The sequence below is a fragment of the Thamnophis elegans genome, chromosome 4 (assembly GCF_009769535.1).
Source record: "Thamnophis elegans isolate rThaEle1 chromosome 4, rThaEle1.pri, whole genome shotgun sequence".
Lineage (NCBI taxonomy): Eukaryota > Metazoa > Chordata > Lepidosauria > Squamata > Colubridae > Thamnophis > Thamnophis elegans.
The window spans coordinates 125,343,634-125,371,522 of record NC_045544.1 but is presented as its reverse complement, the minus strand read 5'-3'; the positions used below and the strand labels follow the sequence as shown (position 1 = coordinate 125,371,522).

Sequence of the window (27,889 nt, the reverse complement as noted above, 5' to 3'; positions counted from 1 at the left end):
GTTAAATGAATCACAATTCTTAAGTTATCAACCTGGTTGTCAGGAAAATATGGCTTCCCTGTTCAATTTGCTTGTCAGAAGATGTTGTGACCCAGGAGCGGCCCCTCAGTGAGGACGTTGGGGAGGAACATGGGCCAGTCCTGGAGGCTGGGGAAGGCTCGGACGAGGGCTCTGCGTCACAAGCAGAGATGGGGCTAAGGCCGTCTGGCAGTTCTCAGCTGCCTTCAGAGCTAGACAGCAGTGAGGCAGAGGAACAGCTGGAGCCTGTTCCCAGTGTGTGCATGCGCAGAGCTGCCAGAAGAAAAGAACAGCTAAAAAATCAGGGTCGACTTGGGAGTAAAGCCACAGATGGACAGTGAATGGCCCCTCCCATAGGAAATAAAAGAGAAGGGAAAGGGGAGTGGGTTTTTGCAGGAAACCATTCGTTCTTTCGTTTCAGGAGTGTGAAGATCTGTCCGTGAATCTCAGAGACTCTGTGCCAAGTCTTTCCTTGCACAGCACTGTGTGTGGGAAATATTTACATGGCAGCTAGATAAGGTCTGTGGTCATAAATTTACCTTGGAAAGACTGTTTGCTGAATGTGAATGAGAGGAATTCACATTTGTTTAATATAAGGGTTTTGTCGGGACCAGGAATCTGCTTTGTGCTTTTTGGGGAAACCTAGATCAGAACAGAAGGTTGCAAAAGTTAATCACATGAACCTGGGACAATATCAGCCAGTTGTCAAGCGACTTAATTTTGACCATGTAACCATGAAAGGGTCATAAATGTGAAAAACGTTTTTCAGTGCCATTGTAACTGATCGCTTACTAAACAAATGGTCATAATTCAAGCAGTACCTGTAGTTCAGCCCGAGGTAAAAAGACCAAATGCTCCCATTAAGGAAATAGAAACAATTTGGGGAAATTTGGGCTCTGTCATAGAGCACATGCTTTGCAAGGGGCAGGCCATGGGTGCTCAGAATGGGAAAGCCATCCCAATTGTACCCAATACCTTGGATTACACTTTCCATCATGCTCAAGCAGAATAGTTGGGAATGATCAGAACTTTCATCTAAAATAGCAGCTAGCTGGAAAAGTATAGGCCAAACTTCATGGAAAAAGAGCCCACCTTGATACGAAGCCACTTTTCATTCTTATGCAAAAAATAATATAACAATGATGATGATAATGATGAAGAAGAAGAAGAAGAAGCAGTAGAAGAAGAAGAAGAAGTAGCAGCAGTAGCAGAAGAAGAAGGAGGAGGGGGGGAGGAGGAGGAGGAGGAGGAGAAGGCGGGGCTAGATGAATCAAAATTTGGAATTAAGATTGCCGGGAGAAATATCAACAACCTCAGATATGCAGATGATACTCTCTAATGGCAGAAAGTGAAGAGGAACTAAAGAGCCTCTTGATGCAGGTAGAGGAGGAGAGTGCAAAAGTTGGCTTGAAACTCAACATTAAGAAAACTAAGATCATAGCATCTGACCCTCTCAATTCCTGGCAAATAGATGGGGAAGAAATGGAGGTAGTGACAGATTTTATTTTCCTGGGCTACAAGGTCACTGCAAAGGGGGACTACAGCCAAGAAATTAAAAGACGCTTGCTCCTGGGGAGGAAAGCTATGGCAAATCTAGACAGCCTACTAAAAAGCAGAGACATCACCCTGCCAACAAAAGTGCGTCTCGTCAAGGCTATGATTTTCCCAGTTGCAAAGTATGGCTGTGAAAGTTGGACCATAAGAAAGGCTTGAGTGACAAAGAATTGAGGCCTTTGAACTATGATGCTGGAGAAGACTCCTGCGAGTCTCTTGGATTGCAAGATGATAAACCGGTCAGTCCTAGAGGAGATCCATCCTGACTGCTTCTTAGAAGGCCAGATCCTGAAGAGGAAACTCAAATACTTTGGCCACCTAATGAGAAGGAAGGATTCACTGGAGAAGAGCCTAATGCTGGGAAAGATTGAGGGCAAAAGAAGAAGACAGAGAATGAGGTGGCTGGATGGAGTCACTGAAGCAGTAGGCGTGGGCTTAAATGGACTCCAGAGGATGGCAGAGGACAGGAAGGCCTGGAGGAATGTTGTCCAGGGGGTTGTGATGGGTCGGACACGACTTCACAGCTAACAACAACAATAATCAGTGGCTGCAGCAAAACTTCACAAACTTGATTATAAGCAGAGTCATGACAAAATTGCCAGAATTATTCATTGGCAACTTTGCCAGAGGTTTGGATTTCAATGTAGTAAAAGCTATTGGGGCCATCAAGTCGGGAAGGTTTTGGAAACCTTTTGGAAAGGTTTGAGCAGGTTAAGATTCCATAGGAGTTCAAAGTTTGAGTCCAAAGGAGTTCAAAGTTTGAGAGCTGGACCAGATTTCTTGTATATCCAAAGATTCTGGAACTTGGAGTACATTATCTTTGCCTATAAAAGTTCCAGCTTTAGCTACTACAGATTAATATCAACCAGAAGATGCTTACTGGATCATGCAGAAACTTTATCTGGGATTCACTGAAAATTTGGAATTTCAAGTAGAATGTGAAGACAGTACGTCTCCATTATCTGCAGACTGTACCTAAAGGGGAAAATTTTGTGGCTAGTGGACATTGAAAACCTTCTCCTTCTGTTCTGACCCAGGCTTCCCCAGCAGCACGAAGCCGAGTCCGTGTCCCAATAAACCTCTTTTATTTAATGTACAGTGAATTCCTCTCCAGCAAAGTCTTTCCTCTCCCACACTCTTTCAAGTTAGTTCACAATTACCAACCTTTCTCAGACTTGGAGAGTGGCCAGGCCGAAATCTTTCAGACGCCGCAATACTTGGCAAGAATGCAGGAATGAACTAATTGTCTCCTTCAAACACCCCCTCCCCTTTCGCTCCTCTTTTATTCCCTCTGGGAGGGGCCATTCCCCGTCTACCTGTGGTCTTACTCACAAGTCAACCCTTGTTCCTTAGCTGTTCCCTTCGTCTGGCAACTCTGCGCATGCGCACACTGGGAACAGGCTCCTGCTGTTCGTCTGCCCCACTGATGTCTGACTCTGAAGGCAGCTGATAACTGTCAGACGGCCCTGGCCCCATCTCGTCCTCTGACGCAGAGCACTTGTGTGAGCCTTCCCCAGCCTCCAGGACTGGCCCATGATCCTCCCCAACCTCCTCAATGTCTGAATCTGTTGCCAGCTCTGCTGGCAGGCCACAACATCTTCCTAGTCTTTTGAAAGTCATCTAAGCTGTCAGCTCTTCATGAAAGTTAGAGGAGCACATTCCAAACATCAGTTATGCAGTGCATGAAGAAATGGTTTCTGAATCACTGAATGTCTTTCAGCATTGTAAGGGTATCCGGGGGGGGGGGGGAGGGGGAGATATTTTCCTGCCTGCACTTTTCCATACTGTATGAAATGCTTAAAGTTATACAGTAGGAGGTTAGGAAGGAGAAGTGAAAAAGGAAGAAGCATTCAAAGATTGTGTGTAAGAGAAGAAGGCGATTCAGGTTTGCAAGCTAGAGGAAGGACGGAACCTGATGGTTGTAGGTAGACCTGAGTGCCATAGACTCCATATCAGCTCCATCTTCCTGTGTAGGTTGTGCACTTAACACACAAGTCATTCCACTACAGAGGTGGTACGCTATGTGGTAGTTTTTAACCTTTTGCTAATGATTGGCTTGAAATTACTTACGTTCCACTTGTTTATTCATTCTTAATCTGTAGTTGGCATGTCCCTTGAGCTATTTTTAATTCATCCTCTTCCTCTGTTGTTGCTTATTTGGCTGAAAAGGGCAGTGTGGCTTCCAAGCTGTTGCCTCAGGAAGAGCAAATGAATTGAGTTATTTTGTATGGCTGCAGGGGAGCGAGGGGGGGGGAAGCTTTCCAGTTTAGCTTGATTTGGTTTTGCTTTTTACGATTCTGTTTGGATCTCAAGCCGCAGTGAAGTTTCAGTGTGATGTGTCACGATGCCAACTCAAACTGTGGTTTCCTACCAGTCATCCAATTCAGAGAGAAAAACGTGGTTTGAACTGGGTGGTGTTTGTAACTATGATTTGGATTGGCTGCCTCCGAAGAGAAGTCTGGATTAGCAAGAGAAAACATTGGGTCATGAAAACATGGTAAAATTGATGAGAAAGTAATAAACAAAAGTGCATATATTGCTCTAGATCTGTGATGGTGAACCTGTGGCACACATGCCCAAAGTGGCACGCGAAGCCATGTCACCCGGCACGCGTGGCCTTGCCTCTTGGTCTTCCGGGTTTCTGGTGAGCATTCACACGCCATGATCAGCTGTCCTTCTTGTGTGCAGCAATGCCAAAAACCAATGTGTGTGCATGTGTGCTGGCCAGCTGATTGTCGGGTGTGCATGCGCGCCAGAAACCTGGAAGTTCAACTTTTCCGGAGAGTGATCTCTTAGCGTACGTGGCAGTGCTGAAAACTGGTCTGTGCATGCGCGCTGACCAGCTGAGCATTGCATCCGCATGCATGCTAAAACCCGGAAGTTCAGCTTTTTCCGAGTGTGGCCCTGATGAGCATGCGCATGCGACGTTTCCACTCAATCTTTTTTGCACTCGGTGTCAAAAAGGTTTGCCATCACTGCTCTAGATTAGCTTGAAATATAGTTTTAGGTTCTAAACTAAAGCTACCCTAAGCTATAGTCTGATAAACCAGATTTCCCCATTGATCTGAACTTGATCTGCACGTAATTGTCAACTTACAAGCATTTATTTAGTGACAGTTCAGAGTTATAACGGCACTGAAGAATGTACACTATATTGCCAAAAGTATTCGCTCACCCATCCAAATAATCAGAATCAGGTGTTCCAATTACTTCCATGGCCACAGGTGTATAAAATCAAGTACCTAGGCATGCAGACTGTTTTTACAAACATTGGTGAAAGAATGGGTCGCTCTCAGAAGCTCAGTGAACTCCAGCGTGGAACTGTGATAGGATGCCACCTGTGCAACAAATCCAGTCGTGAAATTGCCTCACTCCTAAATATTCCACAGTCAACTGTCAGCTGTATTATAAGAAGGTGGAAGTGTTTGGGAATGACAGCACCTCAGCCACGAAGTGGTAGGCCACGTACATTCGTCCAACATCAGTGTGTGACCTCACAAATGCGCTTCTGGAAGAATGGTCAAAAATCCCCATAAACACACTCCTGAACCTTGTGGACAGCCTTCCCAGAAGAGTTGAAGCTGTTATAGCTGCAAAGGGTGGACCGACGTCATATTGAAACCTATGGATTAGGAATGGGATGTCCCTTACAGTAAGTTCATATGCGAGTAAAGGCAGGTGAGCGAATACTTTTGGCAATATAGTGTAACTTACAACTAGCCCTTGCATTTAACAACCATTGCAGCATTCCCAGGTCATATGATCAAAATTCAAGTGCTTGGCAACTGGCATGTATTTACAATGGTTGCAGATCCCATGATCACCATTTGCAATCTTCCCAGCTGGCTTCTGACAAACCAAGTCAACAGGGGCGTTGGATGCACAACCAGATGATTCATTATTAACTGCAGTGATCCTCTTAACAACCGTGGGGAAAAAAGGTCATAAAATTGAGCGTGACTCACTTTAATAGCCGCCTTGCTTAGCAATGGAAATCCAGGTCCCAAAAGTGATCATAAGTACTCGAGTGACATTAAGAAATCATTAAAATGAAAGACTGCTAGGCTGCATTTGGGGAAAACCTTTTGCTCACACTGTTGAACAGATACCAAATTTCTGCTCCAAAATCCTCCTCTGACAGCACCATCAACTAGGCAGCGTCCATAAATATGTTTGTCTGAACATTAAAGGAAAAAGAATGTTTTATTTTCTAGAGAAATTGGAAGGGGAAAAAAACTGAGCTGTGTGAACAATTTTAAACACTCACTGAAAGATGCATTATGGGTTAATAATTGCTGCTTGCTAATCTAACAAATTATTACTCAGAATTAAGTGAACGACAGTTTCCTGAGGTGTGCTGTCAATCCAGGTTTTAGAAATTGTGCACCCTTCCCCTTCTGAGTGGAAAAACTGGCAACCTTCATTTGGATATCTTCTACTAATGGAATATGAACAAAAACTTTTCAAAATGTACTGTATGCACATTTTAATTGACAGGAAAATAAAATGATTGCTCTCCAGGACTATATGTAATAATTTCTTTGTTAGGCAAATTTTACAGCTTGGTTGTTTAATTATTGTATGTATGTATGGAGGGTCATAGTTGGGCTGAAAATTACGTCCGGCAGAGCTGACTTCACTCAGGTACATAATGACATGTTGCTCCTAATAAATAACTGGATTTCTTTTGAAACTTGGCTCGAGGCTCATGAGTTAATTAGGGCATCTGTGAGAACACTTGACAGTATATATGAGCCCTCTCTGTGGGCACGTGCGCCAGTCACCCCAGTTCAGCTCTCTGTGGCGTTTCTTTCATGAGTTTCCGTTTCCCTGCGAACGGCAAAACAGAAGGTCATGAAAGAAAAAGATCTCACCTCTGGCAGAGCTGCTGGTGTTGGGATGCCCTGCCTCCCACTGGCCAGCTGGTCTTTGGGTCTCTGGTCCACATGCGGGCATGTTCGCGTATGCGTGCGCCTTGCCGTTTGGGCACATGCACAGTTTGGGCACTCGGTGCCTAAAAGGTTCGCCATCACTGCACTAGACCAAAATAGCTCTCAAATAATCTGACAATTATCTTTCTTTCAGGTGCTTAAGATGGTACCCATACCATCTTCTGGTGATGGTTGTTTTTTCCACAACAATCCTATGAGGGAAGTTTGTCTGAGAAAGAATGAAGGGTCTAAAGTTACGAGAGACCTTCCATAAAGGAAAGGGGATTAAAACCTGAGTCTCCCCACTCCCTGACCGACACCTTAACCATACCATGGTACTATACTATACTGGTTCTTAGGTTGAATAAGAGTGCCAGGCCCAAACTTAGCCAGTGAGTTTCCATCGCTGAGGGTGGACATGAACTGTTCTGACCCCCCCCCCCCTCCGTATGGTGAGTCACGCCGACACAAGCTTACTGCTAGACAATTTATTCACAGTAAATTAACACACTGACAAGACTTTGGCAGCAACCCAGACTTCCACAGATAAGAAATACACTCAAGAGCTTCTCCAGCTTTAGTATAACGGTTGTGTCCTGCAAAAAGCCTCCTCCCAAAGTCTCTTCTTATATACTCTCTTGGGAGAAGCCTAATCACAACCACCTGGCCCCAATTATCTTCTATATCTCCGTAGTTGCTGTTGGTGCTTATCTGCCCGTCTTTGCCTGGCACCCAGGACCACCTCCCTTAGCTCCTCCCCACTGCTCCAGGGCCTGACATCAGGGACAAACTCCCTTTGGCTTTCACTGCTGGTCCATGCCTCAGGCACCTCCTGGTGGCCAACCAGCCCCTCTGGTCCCTGCTTGGAGTCTGAACCCTGTCCAGGGTCCTCCACATCTTCCAGAGCCGACTCATAGGGTCCCTCGCTATCGGAGTCTGTTTGCAGCTCCAACGGCTCCTGCTGGGCCACAACACGAACCTATATCTCTCTGATGTCAATCAAATTCCTTAACTATTATACCACTTGGCTTCTCAAGTTGTGCATCTCCAACTTAAAATAATGTGCAAATCCTGAATTTGTTCTAAATGGCAGACTTTGTCTGAGCAATCTTGGAGTTATCAGTAGAAGAAAAACATTTTTTTTTTTAGTTCTGCAGTCCATATCATTACTGATGTAGATGTCCAAAATGTTAAAGTCAATATAGTCAACCAGGCTAAGAGTCAACAGCCATTATTGGTGAACATGGGATGAGGTACATCTGAGACATATTCATAAATCAACTGTTGTGTCCAGGCTTAAAATGAAACTTGTTTCTGATCTTCAGTTTGGTCTTTTCTTGAGAATGCAGGCAGAAGAAAGAATAGTGGTGGACACAAGAGAAGTCAGATCCATTGATAATAAAGCAGATGGAAGAGAGCAGTGTGTGATGTTCCCCCTTCGCCATACGTTCTACCCAGTGGTGGGTTTCAAACTTTTTTACAACCTCTTCTGTAGGTGTGGCCTGCTTTGTGGGCATAGCTTGCTGGCCATGTGACCAGATGGGAGTGGCTTGCCAGCCATGTGACTGAGTGGGAGTGGCTTGGCAGTCGTGTGACTGAGTGGGCTTGGCCAACTTGTAAAATGTGGTGAAACTCAACGCTCTTGCTTAGCAACCAAAATGTTGGCTCAAAAACTGGCATTTGAAGCATGCAAGTCTTAAAGCTGTCAAGTTACAAGACCCTTGCACCCCTAACCCTTTAGAAAAAAAACCCCAGGGGTGTCCAAACTTGACAGCTTTAAGACTTGTGGACTTCAACTCCCAGAATTCCTCCTCTCGCTCTTTATCTTGATAATGTGCAGACGGGCGGGAGGAGGGAGCTGGAACCGGTTCTAAATGGCACTGTAGATTTGTGGAACCTCTTCTATAGAAGAGGTTAGAACTGGCAGGAACCCACACCTGGTTCTACCAAAAGCAATGATGCCTCTTATGTATGGAACCTTCTTAAACAACACAGTTTTCTTCTCAAGTGCTTTCTTTATGAAATTATGACATTTCCTAGATCTTTTCCATAGCTTGATTTGTAGCATTTTATTATTCAAGGAATGAAGCTATGCCTGAAAGCTGAAGGAACTGCTGACCTTCAGCTGGTATCTGAGCTCATAGGCGTTTCTTCCCTACAAACCTTTGTTCTGGTAGGGATGTAAAGTTCATCTGTGTATTCATTTCTCATATTTTTCTCAAGCATCCTCTATAACTCTAGTTTCTTCTACTCTGGTTGAAAACAGGAAATCCTTCCTTGCTATAACTAAATCAACAACAGGAGGAGGGTGATTAAGCCTGTAGAACTTTACTAAGTCCAGGTTAAATCTCATTTAGTACTTTAGTACTAAATTTAGTACTCATTTAGTACTCATTTAGTACAGAGCCTAGCTTCTGAGTAAATGTGCTTCCTGAAACATGCTAATTAAGCCAAAATCCATTACATGTAATCCTCGACTTGGCAAAAGTTTGTTTAGTGACCATTTGAAGTTACAGTGGCACTGAAAAAAGTGGCTTATGACTGTTTTTCACACTTATGACTTACAATCGTTGCAGCATCCCTGTAGTCATGTGATCAAAATTTGGACACTTGGCAACTCGCTCTTATTTATAATGGTTGCAGTGGCCTATGATCACTTTTGTGACCTGGGAAGCCAAGTCAACGGGGAAGCCAGATTCACTTAACAACTGTGTTACTGACTTAATAACTACTATGATTCACTTAACAGCTGTGGCAAGAAATGGGGCAAAATTCACTTAACTGTCTTGCTTAGTAACAGAAATTTGGGGCACAATTGTGCAAGGACTACCTGTACTTAAGTAAAGGTTCCCCTTGCACATATGTGCTAGTCATTCCTGACTCTAGGAGGCGGTGCTCATCTCCGTTTCAAAGCCAAAGAGCCAGCACTGTCCGGAGACGTCTCCATGGTCATGTGGCCGGCATAACTCAACACCAAAGGTGCACGGAACGCTGTTACCTTCCCACCAAAGGTGGTTCCTATTTTTCTACTTGCATTTTTACATGATTTTGAACTGCTAGGTTGGCAGAAGCTGGGACAAGTAACGAGAGCTCACTCCGTTATGCGGAGCTGGGGATTTGAACCACCGAACTGCCGACCTTTCTGATCAACAAGCTCAGCCCTTGACTTACAACAGTTTGCTTAGTGACCGTTCAAAGTTATAAGGACACTGGAAAAAGTGACTTATGACCATTTTTCACACTTACAACCATTTCAGCATCCGGACGATCAAGTGATTTACATTCAGTTGCTTGGCAACTGCTTCATACTTAGGACTTTAGCGATCTTCTGCCAAGCAGAAGCCAGATTCACTTAACAACCCTGTTATTACTTTAACAACTGCAGTGAATCACTTAACAAATGGGGCAAGAAAGGTCATTAAATAAAGCAAAACGTCTCACTTAGCAACATAAAAGTTGCTCAATTGGGGTCCTATGTTGAGGGCTACCTGTACATTGAGTCTGGCTTCTGAGTAAACATGCTTTCTAAAACATGCTAAGCCAAAATCCATTACTTAAGAAAGCATCTTTACAGTCCAGTCCTCTCCTTCCTTTCCAAAATGTAGAAAGAATAGAATAGAATAACAGAGTTGGAAGGGACCTTGGAGGTCTTCTAGTCCAACCCCCTGCTTAGGCAGGAAACCCTATACCATTTCAAACAAATGGTTATCCGACATCTTTAAAACTTTTATTAATGGCTTTAATCTCTGTTTTATGGATTTACTAGCCAATAACCCGGCATTGCCCAGGTATTTATTTATGGGGGAAAATATCTGGACCAAACGTACTGTAATTTCTAATGTTGGATTTTCCCCCTTACCAGAGGGAGCCCCCTTGTGGAGTACTGTGAAGCCGTTACCATGCAGCTCCACTGCTGTACAATAGAAGCCTTTTTATGGCAGTACAGTAGAAGCTATTTAAAGGCACAACAGGATGCATCTTAACAGAACACACACCCCGAGGGGTGTTAGGGGTGTCTTACCCCCACAGTATTTTTTTCCAGAGAGTAAGCTATCTGTGTATCAAGTTTGGTTGAAATTACTTGGGGCGTTCCAGAGCTTTGTTGGAACATACACACACACACACACACAGCCATTTATTTATTTATTTATTTATTTATTTATTTATTGTATGTATGTATGTATGTATGTATGTATGTATGTATGTATGTAATGTCACAACCCCTGGTATGCCCAAATATGGGAGGAAGCCTACTGCTTCCTATCTCTGTCTATCACCTCGTCACAAGAGACCATCCAGACAGAAACCCAATATTTTTACTGTTGCCTTTGTTACATTTTTGTTGTATTTGTGCTGATAAATAAATAAAGGGAGACTTTATTATATTATATTCATATATCTATATATATATATATGTATGTATGTATGTATGTATGTATGTATATATGTATATATGTATATGTATGTATATGTATGTATATGTATGTATATGTATGTATATGTATGTATATGTATGTATATGTATGTATATGTATGTATATGTAGATCTATACTAGTCTCCCTTTATTTATCAGCTCAAATACAACAAAATGTAACAAAAAGGCAACAGTAAAAATATTGGGTTTCTGCCTGGATGGTCTCTTGTGACAAGCCGAAGGACAGAGAATGGAAGTAGTGATCTTCCTCCCATATTTGGGCATACCGGGGATTGTAAAACTCTAATTAATATATGTATGTGTGTGTATGAGAGAGAGAGGGAGGGAGGGAGGGAGGGAGGGAGGGAGGGAGGGAGGGAGGGAGGGAGGGAGTGAAAGAAGAAGATGGTGGACCACCTTGAGATGTTTTTAAAGGTGAGCGGTATAGAAAGAAAATAAATAGCTAAGGAGCATGCATTTTTTTAAATTGCAGAAAATCACCTAGGAGAGATCCACATTTTATTTGGCCATGCTGGCACAATAGCATCTGTCTAATTCATGATTTTCATGAGGCCTTGCCCCGCTCATCATCTTGGCAATATTTTGTTTTCTTATGTCTGCTTGCTTTTATGACAGTTCTGCGGTCCAAGAGTGACTTTTGCTGAACCTTGTAAAATGAATTTCTGTGTCTCGCAGGAGCAATTGGGAAATTCTTAATCAGAAAAGCAAAAGGAAGCTTCTGCACAGTGTTTGCCATTAGAGCAGAGGAAGGGAAGCAATTGCGTATGGTGAGGGCAGGTGTGGGGGCATCTTCTTTGATGGGGTGTTTGGGAGTGATTCACCAGCAGTTCAGAGTTCAAGAGAGCTAATGATGTCTGGGAAGTTCATCAAGATAGTCCCCACTTCTAAAAAATAAATAAAAGCTTGCAGGTTTAAGGACAGTAGACATTACCTTCAAATGAGGAGCAGGTTGGCTTTTATGCCAAAGGTGCTTTTTCAAAAGGTAACTGGATTTTCTTTGATTTTGCTTGAAGACATTTCACTTCTCACCCAAGAAGCTTCCTCAGTTCTGATTGAATGGTGGAGAATGGAAGGAGTTATATTCCTTGTAGTCATCTGGTCGTTAGCACTCTTCTTGAGAATCCCTGAGGCCACTTGGAGGTTTATCTGTGCCCTCAGGGTCACCAGAATAATGCAAATGGATATGGAACCTTCTTGGAACTGCTAAAGCAGGGGTGTCAAACTCGATTTCATTGAGGGCCGCATCAGGGTTGTGTTTGACCTCAGGGGGCAGGGGTGAGCTTGGCCAGGTTGTCAGGGTAGCCTGTGGTGGCAAGAGCGCTGTGCCAGCAAAAATGAGCTCCCGAGCTCCGTTTTCAGCTACAACGGCCTCCTGCAACCCTCTCCCAGTGAAAATGGAGCTCAGGAGGACCACTTGCGACCCTTCTGAGTTCTGTTTTCACTGAGAGAGGCACTGTGGGCCGGTCCTTCACTGTTTCCAGGGTGTCTCTGTGGGCCGCATCTAAATACCCCGTGGGCCGGATCCAGCCTCTGGGCCTTGAGTTTTACACCCCTGTGGTTACACCCCTGTGTTGTAAGGAGGAGATAGGTGATGTCATATCCCTCCCCCCTCTGTTGAAAAAGGGCTGTTCAATCTTAATATAGATGGCCTCTTTGACCCCACTTGCAAACCAGTGGTCCTCTTTGTCCAGAATGTGGACTTTGCTGTCTTCAAAAGTTATCTTTGTCTTTCAAATGCAGAGGGACTGTTGGATCTTGTCCTGATGGGTTTGTTCTCCTATGTTGTGCCATGTGTTTGTGAAATGGTTGTTTTGTTACTCCAGTGTACAGATCTGCACATCTTACTGCATTTTATCAATTCTTGAGCATGTCTGCAATTTGTTCCCAAGAATGTCAACCAATAGAAGAAGCTGAGGTTTAGATGTGTAGAAGAATATGGGCAAGGGGTCACCTTCAATAAGAGCCGAGGTGGCGCAGTGGTTAAATGCAGCACTGCAGGCTACTTCAGCTGACTGCAGTTCTGCAGTTCGGCTGTTCAAATCTCACCGGCTCAGGGTTGACTCAGCCTTCCATCCTTCCGAGGTGGGTAAAATGAGGACCCGGATTGTTGTTGGGGGCAATATGCTGACTCTGTAAACCGCTTAGAGAGGGCTGAAAGCCCTATGAAGCGGTATATAAGTCTAACTGCTATTGCTATTGCTAATTCAACCCTTTAGAGACATCCTATTCATAAGTCTTGTCCTGGTGTCAAGCGCCTGGTAGTCCTGTGAATGGAATGGATTTTCAACTGCATTATTGTATGAGTTCATGGAGTCGAACTAGGACGTCAGCAAGATTCTACCACCTATCTGTCCTTATCTGAATTACCATATTGCTAATTTTATGCAAATCTGAGCTTGTGTCCTGTTTCTCCATCCCGTTTCAGCAATGCCATTACTCTCTTTTTTGAATAGTGAGTAACTAGCTGGAATATGCATGCTGAAATGTGTTCTTAAATAGCAACAGCGATAGCACTTAGACTTTTCACAGTGCCTTTACAGCTCTCTCTAAGCGGTTTACAGAGTCTGCATATTGCCCCCAACAATCTGGGTCCTCATTTTACCCACCTTGGAAGGATGGAAGGCTGAGTCAACCTTGAGCCCCTCAGGATCGAAACTCCAGGTTGTGGGCAGAGTTAGCCTGCAATACTGCATTCTAACCACTGCGCCACCACGGTGCACTTTTGAAGATGCACTTGTAAGAAAATAATCTGTTGCAGAGTTACTTTATGTTAGCAGATTTTTTTTATTATTTTTTCCCTTCTACAACACCTTACAGTCATTACATCAACATTGTTGTGTCATCATACCTGTACATGTATATAATATTTCGCTTCTATATTTACACACCTTTATACACAGTTCTATATATATTTATATATATTGTTTTTTGGCTTAGTTAATTTTATTCTTGTTTTGCAGCCATTTGTACCAATTATTCCAAATTTCATAATATTCCGACTCTTCTTTATCTTTTAATTTCAGTGTTAATTTGTCCATTTTGCAGAGTTACTTTAAAGGTAACTTGATTCTTTTCCATGGAAGCAGGCAATAGGAAACAACTTCTGAAATCTTTTCAAGAAAACTGCAGGGAACTAGTCCAAGCATTCGCCAGCAGTGAAAACTGACTCAAAGGCACATGCACGCAAAAACCTTGCAGCCTCATATTCTACAAGCTTAGTCAGGACTGTATCTCGTGTCCCTTCTTGGAATTTACTCTGAAATAAACATCCATCACAGGAAGGCATAGGGTGCAACTATGAGGTCATCCATAAGAACAAAGGTTTATTTTTATTTATTTTGTTTTTTATGTATTTATTTAGTTTATCAAACATGTAAAAGATAACAGGTATAAGTATAAACATAAATATGAACACAGTAAATGGTTATGCATAAATGCAGACAGTAACAGAGGGAAGTTAGGCACGCTGGTGCGCTTATGCACGCCCCCTTACAGACCTCTTAGGAATGGGGTGAGGTCTACAGTAGACAGTGTAAGGTTAAAATTATGGGGGTTTGGGGATGTAACAACAGAGTCAGGTAGAGCATTCCAGGCATTGACCACTCTGTTACTGAAGTCGTATTTTCTGCAATCGAGTTTGGAGCCGTTTACTTTGAATTTGTATCTGTTGTGTGCTTGTGTATTATTGTGGCTGAAGCTGAAGTAGTCATTGACAGGTAGGACGTTGTAGCAGATAATTTTGTGTATTACACGTAGGTCAGACTGTAGGCGGCACAGTTTTACATTGTCCAAGCCCAAAATTTCAAGCCTGGTGGCAAAGGGGATTCTCTTGTGAGTAGAGGGGTGGAGTACTCTTCTCGTGAAGTACTGCTGGACTCTCTCAATTGTATTAATATCTGATATACAGTGCGGATTCCAGGCAGACGAGCTGTATTAGAGAATTGGTCTAGCAAAGGTTTTGTATGCCCCAGTTTGCAGTACAATATTACCAGAGAAAAAGCTTTGCAAGGTTAGGTTTGAATTTGTATCTGTTGTGTGCTTGTGTATTATTGTGGCTGAAGCTGACGTAGTCATTGACAGGTAGGATATTGTAGCGGATAATTTTGTGTACCATGCTTAGGTAAGACCAGAGGCGGCGTAGTTCTAGATTGTCCAAGCCCAAAATTTCAAGCCTGGTGCCATGGAGTATTCTTTTGGGAGTAGAGGGGTGGAGGACTCTTCTCGTGAAATACCTCTGGACTTTCTCAATTGTATCAATATCCAATTCCACTGAGATCTATTGGATGAAAGCCAACTGGGCGACTTTGAGCCCGTTACTCTCTCTCTCTCAGCCCAACCCACCTCACAGGGTTGTTGTTGTAGGGGAAAAAAATGGAGGAAGGAGTATTATGTATATTCAACTACTGTACCTTTGGTTACTTATACAAAAATAAAGGAAGGATAAATACCTAATAAACCAAAAAATTTGGAGATAGTGGTTTCTGTTCTGACCCCCCTCATCCTACACCAAAGCATGCCGAGACAGATACTTCAAGGATTTATTAACATACAGACAAGACCTTGGCAGCAATCCAACACAGTCCAGACGTTGGCAGCAATCCAGCACAGGCTAACCTTGGCAGCAATCCAGCCTGCCAAGCTAGCCATGAGAGTTCTCCAGCTCTAGTGAATACGTTGACTCTTGCAACAGGCGTGTGCATAATCATTCCTTTTATAGTCTTGAGAGGAGCCTAATTACCACCAGCTGAGTGCAATTATCTCCTGTAACTGCGTAACTGTTCCTTACACCTATTAGCTCTCTGTTGCCGGGCATCCAGGACCAACTCCCTTGTCTCCTCCCCACTGCTCCAATGCATGATGTCACGATCACACTCCCTTGTCTCCTCCCCACTGGTCCAAGGCTCAGGCGCCTCCTGGTGGCCAACCAGCCTCTCTGCACCCTGCTCGGAGTCGGAACCCTGTCCAGAGTCCTCCACATTCTCCAGAGCCGACTCATAGGGCCCCTCGCTGTCAGAGTCTGGTAGCAGCTCCAGCGGCTCCTGTTTCTAAATTAATCATGTATTAATTTTGATGGTTGGATGAGAGCTAAACATGCCTTTTTTTCTCCTGATTTTTCTCTTCCAGGTGCAAATTTTTCAGCCTGACTGAGACACCTGAAGACTACACGGTCATAGTGGATGAAGAAGGATTTTTAGGTGAGATACCGCATTCCTGTTCCATTTATTGTGTTAGCCAGCCGAGAAGATTATAATGTTATTTATATTGTTAGACTAAAATATATAAAGAATGGTTGTCAACTCTGAAGTGGGCCTGAGCGAGGCCATTTTCTACCTTCAGTGTTGCCACACTGGAGCTGAGGGTTAGGGAGGGGGGAGGAGAGATAGAGGGGGTTTGTAGCCAAAACAGAATACTTTCTCTTGGGAACCAAGGACATTCCCATAGGTGGTCAGAGAGAGGCAGAGTGACATTACCAGGCAACCGGACAACACAGTGATTGGACCATGTGACTGTTTTAGGACAACTATTTTTCTGAAATGTTATAAGCTGCGATGGCGAGCCTTTTTTGGCTTGCGTGCCATAAGTGGGGGGAGTGCAGGGGGGTTGTGCATGGGCGTGCCACACCCATAATGCAATGTACGCCCCCCCATTGCGCATGCAAGGCGCTCCCTCCCCCATTTTTGCATGCTTTTTTTGCCCTCCCCAGGCTCCATAGGCTTAGTCTAGGGAGAGTGAAAACAGCCTCCCCCCCCCCCCCGGAGGCTCTCTGGAAGCTTCAGGGATGTTCAGGAGGCTTCCCTGAAGCCTCCAGAGGGCAAAAAACAACCCTACGAGCAAACCGGAAGTCAGGGAAGCCTCCTGAAGGTCCCTGAAGCCTCTGGGTGGCTTAAACCGACCCTATGAGCAAACCAGAAGTCCGTTCCAGAACTTCCAGTTTGCCCATATGGCCGTTTTTTTGCACTCCGGAGGCTTCAGGGAAGCACCTCCGGGGGTGTGTGTGTGTTTCTTTTCACTCTGGAGCCAGGGGAGAGCGAAAAATGGCTTTAAAAAAGGCTGAACTCAGCTGACAGGGCAACGCCTCGTGCCATAAGTTTGCCATCCCAGTTATAAGGTTTCCTGAGCAGCGGCTTGGACTAGAAGACCTCCAAGATCCCTTCTAACTCTTGTTATTCTTTTCTGCTATTCTACATTCCATTTTCACCCCCAACTGATTCCCTTCAGTAGGTTTAACTGCCTTTTCAGTCCCAGCCAGCATGATCAGTGGTCAAAGGCAACAGGAATATATCGGAAGAGCATACCGATTTAAGCTCATTCCCCAAACCTGAATCAATTCAGTAGCCAAGAGACGCCATTAATGCAACAGTGGATGATTTAGGAAAACATTTAACATTTTCAAAACTGTAGCATGAAAAATCATTAAGATAACTCTCTAAGGAAGATCCCCCCCTTTCCAAGAATTCAGCTGAATAACCAAAATGCAATATTTTGAGCCAGGTCATTTGTGCCTTGGCTAAGAATTCTGGATTGATTTGTTCTATGGTACATTTGTTTGTTTTCTTTGCTAGGATGATCATTGCATGATAAGAAAAAGTTCATTATTATTAAGACCTTTGCCAGATGTTTAGACTTTATTTGGCATTTTTATCGATCTACCAAGTATTTCCCCGAAAGCAGATGGTGTTTGAAGGTATTAAATACATCATGGCAGGATGTAAGCTGTTTCAAGTAAAGCTGCCTTTTGTAATTGATTAGGGTTTTGTCAGTGCCAATGGTGTTCAAATAATGCTCCAGATGTTTTGAGGTTGCACCCAAGGCACTTATTTATATTGGTACTATCTTTGCTTTCTTTTGTCATAGTCATTCTCTTTCCATTTACGGGTCATTGTATTTTGTTATATTCTCCAGTTCTTTCTCTCCTATTTTGCTCTCTCCAAGTTCTGCCACTTCTACTATCCAGACTTTATTGTCTTTCTTATCAACAGTTGTTAAGTCTGGGTTGTTATGTGGCAGATGCTTATCTGTTTGATTCTAAAGTCCTAGAGCACTTTAGCTTCTTCATTTTGATTGCTTTCTCTATTTTGTGGTACCACCAATTGTTGCTTGCAAGTATTTCTTGCATATATTCCAAAAACTGTTGCTACTTCGTCATGCCGCAGCCCTCCCGAGCTCTGTTTTCGTTGGCAGAGGGTTGCAGGAGGCCGTCTCATCAAAAACAGAGATTGGGAGTCCGATTTCGCTGGCAGAGGCACCGTGGGCCGATCTTTCACTGTCTTCAGGATGGCCCGGAGGGCCCAATCTAAGCACCCCGCGGGCCAGATCTGGCCTGCGGGCCTTGTGTTTGACACTCCTATTTTTAACCAGTGGTTTTGGTTTTCTACGTCATGTGAACCTTGCCCTTGTAAACTATAGGTCAGAGCCTAGTGTTTTGCCCAGCTCCAGCTGTGTGAAATATGATATAACTATAGTATTCCTGATATTATGATACTATACATTACTATCATAGCAGTGGTGGGATCCTGCCGGTTTAATAACCGGTTCACTCCACTCATTTGACACATATCTGACACACGCTCTGCATGCATGCGCAGTTTTAACAAAATGTAACTTCCACATTACTTCTGGGGAGTAACACAGCTGAAGCGCAGCAATTTGCTCTGCCGCACAAATCAGCTGAGAGAATATAGGTAAGTAAAGCGCAGGGGCAGGAGGGAGAGCCAAACTGATCGTTGGAGCAAACCGGTTCGCTCCCATCTGATCGTTGGAGCTAACAGTTCACCCGAACTGGTCCGAACCGGCTGAATCCCATCCCTATATCATAGTATTACTCAGGACTTCAATATTCTAAAGATGTTATCATTAAGCTTTCTATTTCAAAATCATCCCTGGTGTATTCTTCGAAGGAGGTCTGCCATGTTGTGTAGCTGTTAATGAAATAGATATAGCCAAGAAGAATGATGTAGATCAGTGTTTCTCAACCTTGACAAGTTTCCCCAATGCTGGCTGGGGAATTCTGGGAGTTGAAGTCCACCCATCTTAAACTTGTCAAGGATGAGAAACACTGATATAGCTCATTGAGTCTTTCCTCCTATAAGTGGCAAAATTAGGAGATCTAGAAACGTAGAAATCTAGGGGCAAACTCCTCTGCTAATAATATCTTTCTGTGTATAGTCAGAGAAAAAGCATCATGTACTGGAGCATATGAAATAGATGGCTACTACTGTTTCTGATTAGAATCAAGCTACATTTAGCAAATGAGAGGAAATAGATTTTTTTTCTTTTCTATTTATGAATGTCAGGGATAAATTATGTGGAAAATTCTTTAAACTAATGGCCTGAGAAATGCTCTGCTAAAGCTATTTTTTACCCCTCTTCTAATTGCATCTTAAACATTAATAGCCTCCGCAGCCAGAAAGTCGACCTCACGCAAGTGTCACACTTCACTTGGAACAATTTATTTCCCGAGATAATGAACTGGATCAGGAGAAGTTGGAGGAGGAAGAGGAAGTGGTGCTAATCAGTTGGCCCTCCTGTAGAAGTGAATCTGCTGAGCTTATAAGGAAACAATACGGAAAAGTTTAGAGGAAAACATTCTTGTCTAGCTTCAAATGAGGTTGGATTTGATGCAACACATTTATGTGTTCATCCTTCTCTGTTCTCTTCCAAGTATGGTCTCATCCTCTGGTGATTCAATAGGTGACAGAAGTCTAGACAGAAGTCTGAAAGCTTCTTGGATGAGAAGCGAAACATCTTCAAGGAAAAACAAAGAAAGCCCAGTTCCTTTTGAAAAAGCATCTTTGGCTCAATAGATGGGAGTTCCAAGTGAGCCTAGACTGCTCTAGGAAGCTAAGCAGGGTCCATTTGGTTAGATTCAGGACCAGCAAGTATTCCAGAACTGTATGCTAAATATCTATCTATCTATCTATCTATCTATCTATCTATCTATCTATCTATCTATCTATCTATCTATCCGTGTGTGGATGTTCCAGCATAACTTTGTAACGCCCCAACTATTTCAACCAAACTTGGTACACAAATGAGTTACTCTTGAAACAAATACTATGGGGGTAAGACACTCCTAACACCCCTTGGGGGCTGTGTGTGTGTGTGTGTGTGTGTGTTCTAGCATAACTGCACTACCTGGGCCGCAGAAATGAAAAGGACTGAATTATATCTATAGTGTCAAGTCACAATAATTTTGACAGTGATAGTGTGCATTTTGGATTCAAGTTCTGTTAAGATACAGCCTGTTGTGCCTTAAAATAGTTTCTACTGTACAGCACAGTGGAGTTGCCATGGTAACAACTTCACAGTACTCCATAAGGAGTTTCCCTCTAATACAGGATTCGGATAAATGCATACCCAGGCAACGCTGGGTTATCAGCTACTAGTAGTGACTAAAACTCCACAGAAGCAGACAATGGCAAGCCACTCCTATACTGTTGCCAAGAAAAGTAGATGAAAATATCCATGAAGACATTAGGAGTTAAGTTCAATTCCAAGGGGACGTTTCTACTTTATCATTGAAATTTTCAGCTGAGAGTCAAAAGGCGTACCTCCTCCACTGCTTTTTCCACATCTCTGTCCTTCATCAAAACAGTGAACAGTGAAAAAGGAATTGGAAGCAGAAGTTGGACTTTAAAGAATCAGTGTAGTGAATTTCCTTTTTCAAACTTCGATGTTGGCGAAGCCTCCAGAAAATATTGTGGATGCCCAAGAAAACAACAAATGGATCACGGAAGACATCAGTCCAGAATTTTTATTTGAGGCACAAACGACTAAGCTCAGATTATTATATTTTGGACACATTATTCAAAAATCCAGTTTTGATAATTCCACAATGCTGGAAAAAGTGGAAGGAAAGAGAAAAAAGAGAACAATCTGCGCCGAGATGGATAGACTCAATTTACCCTGGCAGTGGTAGTGCACCACTGGAAAACCTGAAAGATCTCCTGGAGAAAAGCCGCCTATGTGGCTCCTAAGAGTGGACATCAACTTGATGGGACAATCAACAAATCAGTGGTGACTTTCATCACATTTTATGGCAAAGGCCGTGAATTAGATTAGCTTCAGATAGTCACTCACGCCCTCGTGACCTCAAGACTGGACTACTGTAATGCGCTTTACATGGGGCTGCCCTTGAAAAATGTTCGAAGACTTCAGCTAGTCCAGAATGCAGCCGCGCGAGCGATTGTGGTGCACCTAGGTACACCCACGTTACACCTATCCTCCGCGAGCTGCACTGGCTGCCCATTGGTCTCCGGACTCGCTTCAAGGTACTAGTTGTTACTTATAAAGCCCTACATGGCATCGGACCTGGGTACCTGAGAGACCGCCTCCTGCCAATTACCCCCCAAAGACCAATTCGATCACACAGGCTTGGCCTTCTCCGGGTTCCATCTGCCAGCCAATGCCAGCTGGCGACCCCCCGGGGGAGAGCCTTCTCTGTTGCTGCTCCGGCCCTCTGGAACGAGCTCCCCATGGAGATCTGGACCCTTACTACCCTCCCGGCCTTCCGTAAAGCTACTAAGTCCTGGCTGTTCCGGCAGGCTGGGGGCTGTTAAAGCACCCAGCCCCGTCTTAATTGTGACTGTTGTGGATTTTAAAATTGTTGTATTGTCTTATTTATTCCCTCCCCTGTTTATTGTGAGCCGCCCGGAGTCCTTCGGGAGTGGGCAGCATACAAACCAATAAACCAATAAACCAAAGCTTTACCCATCCAAGCATTCTCTAGGTTTGTTGGAATTGCAGTTTCAAGGATGCCTAGCTATTGCTTTCTTTAACACACCGATAGCATACCAGATTAGTGAAGGTTAAATTAAGTCGCCTGTATCCTCTATTGTAGAGTCTTAGACTTAACTTTAAAGAAAAAAAAAATCTACTTAGATTATGAGAAGTATTTACTAGATCAAGGCAAAAAAGCTGTAATTACTATTTTTAATTAAAACGGTGTTACCCATCCTTTAAAAATGGAGAAAAAAAAATATACATTTTGCAAGTCCCTGCAATTTTCTTGCTGAGATTTTTTCAAAAGTGGTTTGCCCTTGCCTTTTTCCTTGGGTGGGGGGTGGGGGGGAGAGAGAGCTCACTCCATTACGCGGCGCTAGGGATTTGAACTGCCGACCTTCTGATCGACAAACTCAGTGTCTTAGCCACTGAGCCACCCTTAGGCATTTATTAGTCAACAAAAAATAAGTAATTTTTTCATGGGAGTTTGTAATAAACAACTTGTTTGCCAGGTTTGAGATAGCAAGCAGTTCTGGAATAGGAGTGTGTGAGGAACTGATAATAATAATAATAAACTAATAATAGGTGTGTGTGAGAAATAGACATTCCTCCTTCATATGAAGACTTGGAAGCTGTAGTTCCACGAGTACAGGTAGTCCTCGACTTAGGACCACAATTGAGCCCCAAATTTCTGTTGGTAAGCAAGACAGTTTAGTAGGTTTTGCCCCCTTTTACGATCTTTTTTGCCACAGTTATTAAATCACTGCCGTTAACTTGGGGACACATTTTTAAAGTGAATCCGGCTTCCCCATTGACTTGGCTTGTCAGAAGGTCGCAAAATGTGATCATATGAACCCGGCATACTGCAACCGTCATAAATGAGAGTCTGTTGCCAAGAGTCTGGATTTTGATCACATGATCATGGCATCAGTTGTAAGTGAAAAAGTGGCCGTGTCACTTTTTCAGTGCCGTCGTAACTTCAAATGGTCACTAAATGAACTGTTGTAAGTCAAGGACTACCTGTATATCTTCTCATGGAAACTTGTCAAATATATCACCAGTACACGTAATCCTTGATTTACAAACGTTCATTTAGTAACCGTTCGAAGTTAACAACAGCTCTGAAAAGCGTGACTTGTGACCATTTTCCACACTTACGACCATTGCAGCATCCCCATAGTCGCATGATCAAAACTCAGATGCTTGGCAACTGACTCACATTTTTGACCGTTGCAGTCTCCCAGGGTCATGTGATCGCCTTTTGAGACTTTCTGACAAGCAAAGTCAATGGGGAAGCCAGATTTAATTTAAGTACTGCAACTTCACAATTGCAGTAATTTACTTAACCACAGTGGGGGGGGGGGTTGTAAAATGGGGCAAAATTCACTTAACAGCCGCCTCGCTTAGAAACAGAAATGTTGGGCTCAATTGTGGTCGTAAGGACTACCTGTATTGCAAAGTTTCTGATGTTTAGTGTCCTTTTAACAATGCATTTTTCTCACTGGAGCTGGGAATTCGTGGTTAATCATTCAGAAATTTCAGGGTTTGCAAAGGAGTGGCTGATGAATAGCATGTCTTCGTAATCTCTGTGCCTTTCAGGTGATAAGTTGTTGTTTTTTTAGTCAATTATATATATTAACTATTGATGTACCATACTACCATAAAATCCTGCTGAAGAATTTGCTTAGAGCAATAAAAATTGAGACGTGCCTGATCTTCTATCACGATTGAGTTTTTTGCTGGCTTTGATTCAACTTGTCCTATTCCAGGAGCTGTGAGGAGCCTATGGCTAATTTTTAAGTCTTTTTCCCAAGAACCTTGTCTACTAGAGATATCCACTTAGATTTAGAAGGGCCTTTGTAAAGTGCTGTGTAATATAAGAAAGGCAGGACAAAGTGGATGACAAAAATGAAATCTGATTTATTTTAAGTGAAGTGGAGTTAATGTAATAAATAGGTTCATTTTCCAAGCATTTACAGTAATACATTCCTCTTGTGTCACTTGGAGATGACAATTTGGAAGCAATTTTTTGGAAGAGACAAATCCGATTTTTACTAGGGAAGGATGGTTGTGGCCCGCCAGTGGCCACAGATGTAGCAACAGATTCAGACAGTGAGGTTGGGGTGGAACGTGGGCCGGTCCTGGAATCTGGGGAAGGCTCAGACGAGAGCTCTGCGTCAGAGGCAGAGATGGGGCCAAGGCCGTCTGATCGTTATCACTTGCCTTCGGAGTCACACATCAGTGAGGCAGATGAATAGCTGGAGCTTGTTCTCAATGTGTGCATGCACAGAGTTGCCAGACGAAGGGAACCGCTAAGGAACAAGTGTCAACTTGGGAGTAAGGTCGCAGGTGGACGGTGAATGGCCCCTCCCACAGGGAATAAAAGAGGAGCAAAAGGGAGGCAGTATTTGCAGGAGACAATTAGTTCATTCCTGCATTCTTGCCAAGTATTGTGGTGTCTGAAAGATATCGGCTTGGCCATTCTCCAAGCCTGATAAAGGTCAGTAATTGTGAACTATTTTGAAAGACTCTGCGCCAGGACTCTGCTGGAGAGGAATTCACTGTAAATTAAATAAAAGGGGTTTATCGGGACGAGGACTCAGCTTCGTGATGCTGGGGAAGCCTAAGTCAGAACAAGGATACTATTCTGTACGGGCCCCTTCTTACTTCTTGCTGCTCAAATAAGTTCAGATGTATATGAGGAAAGAAGGAGTATTTTTGAATTTACAGGTAATTACAACCATTCATTAAGGATCATTTGAAGTTACAAAGACACTGAAAAAAGTGACTTATGACCATTTTCCACAGTTATGACTCTTGTAGCATCCCCATGGTCATGTGATCATAATTCAGCCGTTTGACAACTGGCATGTATTTATGATGATTGCAGCGTCCTGGGGTCATGCAATTGACATTTGCAACTTTCTGACAAGCCAAGTCAATGGGGAAGCAAGATTCACTTAACAACTTGTTACTAACGTAACAGCTGCAGTGATTCACTTAACAGCTGCTACAAGAAAGCTTGCCAAAAATTTTTTGGGGGGATCACTTAACAACTGTCTTGCTTAGGAACAGAAATATTGGGCTCAGTTGTGATCATAAGTCAAGGACTACCTGTACCAGTGTTTCTCAACCTTGGTGACTTTTAAGTCCTGTGGACTTCAACTCCCAGAATCCCCAGCCAGTATAGCATAGCTGGCTGGGGAAATCTGGGAGTTGAAGTCCACAGGACTTAAAGTCACCAAGGTTGAGAAACACTGTGTACTGTACCAAATAGTAATTGGCCCACATTTGTGCTGCAGTGTGATTGTGATAGCAACTGGTTCAACATTCATGTGCTGGCATGAATTTGTTGTATAGATTAGTCCTATCCTGATAAGATCTAGTTATGCCTTTAAGGAAATGCCCTACAATTTGAAGGGATGGAAAGTCACACTTATTTATAGAGTAGATGGCGGTCCCAAAGTGAGTTTCAGTAAGTGAGTTAATTGTAATGCAAAATGAAAACATATTTTCTCCTCCATCTTCTTCCTTCCTTCGTGTCCATAAACACTGGTGCTCAGGGCCAGCGACCTTCAGGTGCCTTTAATATGCAGGAATCACATTTGGTGCAGATTCTATGTCTCTCAGTCTTCCGTTTAAATTGAAACCTGATAATAACTGGCCAGCAATGGGATGGGGGATGAGCCCACCCACCTTTCTTCTGCTGCGACCGATACATTTTCAGAAAGACAGGTTTGCTACGGCTACAAAGAGAAATCCAAATGATAAGTAGAATTTTGGGGGAAATTGGATTGGTATAGGCCAGTGGTGGCTAACCTTTTTGCCGTTGCGTGCTGAAAGGTCACGCCCACACCCATAATGCAATGTGTACGTGACACCACCCCCTGCATCCCCACCCTCGCACATGCACACAGGACCCCCAGTGCTCCCCACGCATGCGCACCCCCGCGTCCTGTTTTGCACCTAGTAGGCCTTCCTGCAGCCTTCTGGGTGCAAAAATGGGTTGCAGGGGGGCACGCCGTACATGTATGTATGACCCTCCTGCACATGCACATGCGTCTCCATGCGCCCGCACATGTGTGGCAGAGACCCGAAAATCAGCTGGCAGGAGGCGTGCACATAGAGAGGTAAGCGGGGGCGACAGCTCGCGTGCCCACAGAGAGGACGCTGCGTGCCACCTGTGGCATGTGTTCCATAGGTTCACCATCACGGGTATTATAGCCTTTGATGTCTTTTAAACATGGATTCCTGGGTTCTCTTCTTGCAATGTAGTATTACTTATTAATTCCTCTAATTAGATACACAACGGCAATATACTGGGTGATCTAATATCAGTTAATCTTCAAGCTTCCAATAAATATAATTACGAATACTGCTATTGAGGAATTGTACCATTCCCAAGAGGGGGGCAAAGCTTCAAAATAAAACACAGGCTTGTTCTGCTTTGAAGTTCCACCTCCATTTTACTCTCCACAGTCAGACCAAAGGAGAATGAGAGATGAACGACAATGGAATAATTCTTTGAAAGCTGATCCTGGGGAGGTTTTGTTCTTGGTTATATAACTAGATCAAATTGATTAAGAATCCCCCATTCTCATTTTGCATTGCACTTCAGCTTTGCCGTTTCCAAAAGCTCATCATTAATGCTCTCACAAAATGGCAACTGGATTGTTCACAAGATGGCTGCCCAGCCAGTCATGAGATAGCCATATTTGGGGCTAATGTCGTATGATGATTAGTATTCAGGGTTCCGTCTACTGTCAGCCATGAAGCTTAGTGGATTATTCTGCTTGGCCCTTTGTCTCAATATTCATATATAACAGTAGGTAATCTATATAAAAGCTCTTAGACTGGTTATTAATGTAAGACAGGGATAGTCCTTGTTTTACAATCATTCATTTAGCAACTGTTCAAAGTTACTATGGCGGTGGGAAAAAAAGTGACTTATGATTGGTCCTCGCACTTATGACTATCTTAGCATCCCCACAGTCACGTGATCAAAATTCAAGCATTTGGCAATGGGCCTATATTTATGACCGTTACAACATCATGTGATTCCCATTTGCAATCATTCCAGTTGGCTTCCAACAAGCAAATTTAACGGGAGAATCCAAATTTGCTTAATGACCATGGGATTCATTTAATAAATGCAGTGATTCACTTAACAACCATGGCCAAAAGGGTCATAAAATCAGGCACAACTCACTTAATAAGCCTTGCTTAGCCTCAACAATTCTGGTCCCAATTGCGGTCATAATTCAAGGACTACCTGCATATTTCTGGGTTCATTCTTTTTAATTATTACCTCACCAGCTGCATTTAATCCCTGGATCGTGTTTAATCATCCCATTTTGTAAAAAAAAAAAAAAAAAAGATAAGCAGAGTTCCAAAACCAGCTTTAGATTCCCAACATTTTCATTTTCTCTTTGCAGGGCTCAAAAGCATCCATGCATCATTATTCCGAAAGCTCCTGCTGCTTTGCAGCATGTCAGATTTCCATTTAATCTCACTGTTAATTTAAGATCTAAAAAAAAATAAACTTAAAGTCAAGGGGAACAAGGAATCTGCTGGCAGCCCAAGGTTAGCATGGGAATCCATCATCATACTTCATTATCCTTCAGTGGGATTATTAACATCATGGAAGATTTCCAACAAGATCAATATTCTCAAGGATTCTGTGGCTGGATAGGAGGGAGTACAGGTACTTCTTAACTTACAACAGTTCATTTAGCGACCATTCAAAGTTACAATGACACTTTCAAAAAGTGACCTAGGACCTTTTTTCACAGTTACAACCTTTGCAGCATCCCCATGTTCATGTGATCAAAATTCAGATGCTTGGCAACTGGTTCATATTTATTACCGTTGCTGTGTCCCAAAAATGTGGGATCATCTTTTGCGACTTTCCAACAAGCAAAGTCAATGGGGAAGCCAGATCCACTGAACAACTGGGTTACTAACTTATTAACTGCGGTGATTCACTTAACAACTGAGGCAAGAAAGGTAGTAAAAAGGACAAAACTCATTTAATGTCTCACTTAACAACAGAAATCTTGGGCTCAATTGTGGTCATAAGTCGAGGACTACCTATAGTTCTCCAACAACAACTGTGAGTCACCAGCCTCCCTCTAGTTCAGTAATGACTAACCTAAACCTGTGTGCGCATGCCTGTTCGTGTCTACAACCATAGGGCAATGCGCATATGATCCCCGCTCCTCTATGCAT

At 43.2% G+C, this 27,889-nt stretch overlaps 1 protein-coding gene across 1 annotated transcript in view; it reads left to right on the top strand.

Annotated features, from left to right (window-relative positions):
- The window catches only part of CASTOR2 (cytosolic arginine sensor for mTORC1 subunit 2), a 107,855-nt gene that overhangs the window by 26,443 nt on the left and 53,523 nt on the right, over positions 1–27,889 (top strand). The window contains exon 2 of the mRNA XM_032216855.1: positions 16,064–16,134. Coding sequence (XP_032072746.1) covers positions 16,064–16,134 — 71 coding nt within the window. The remainder of the gene's footprint in view (positions 1–16,063; positions 16,135–27,889) is intronic.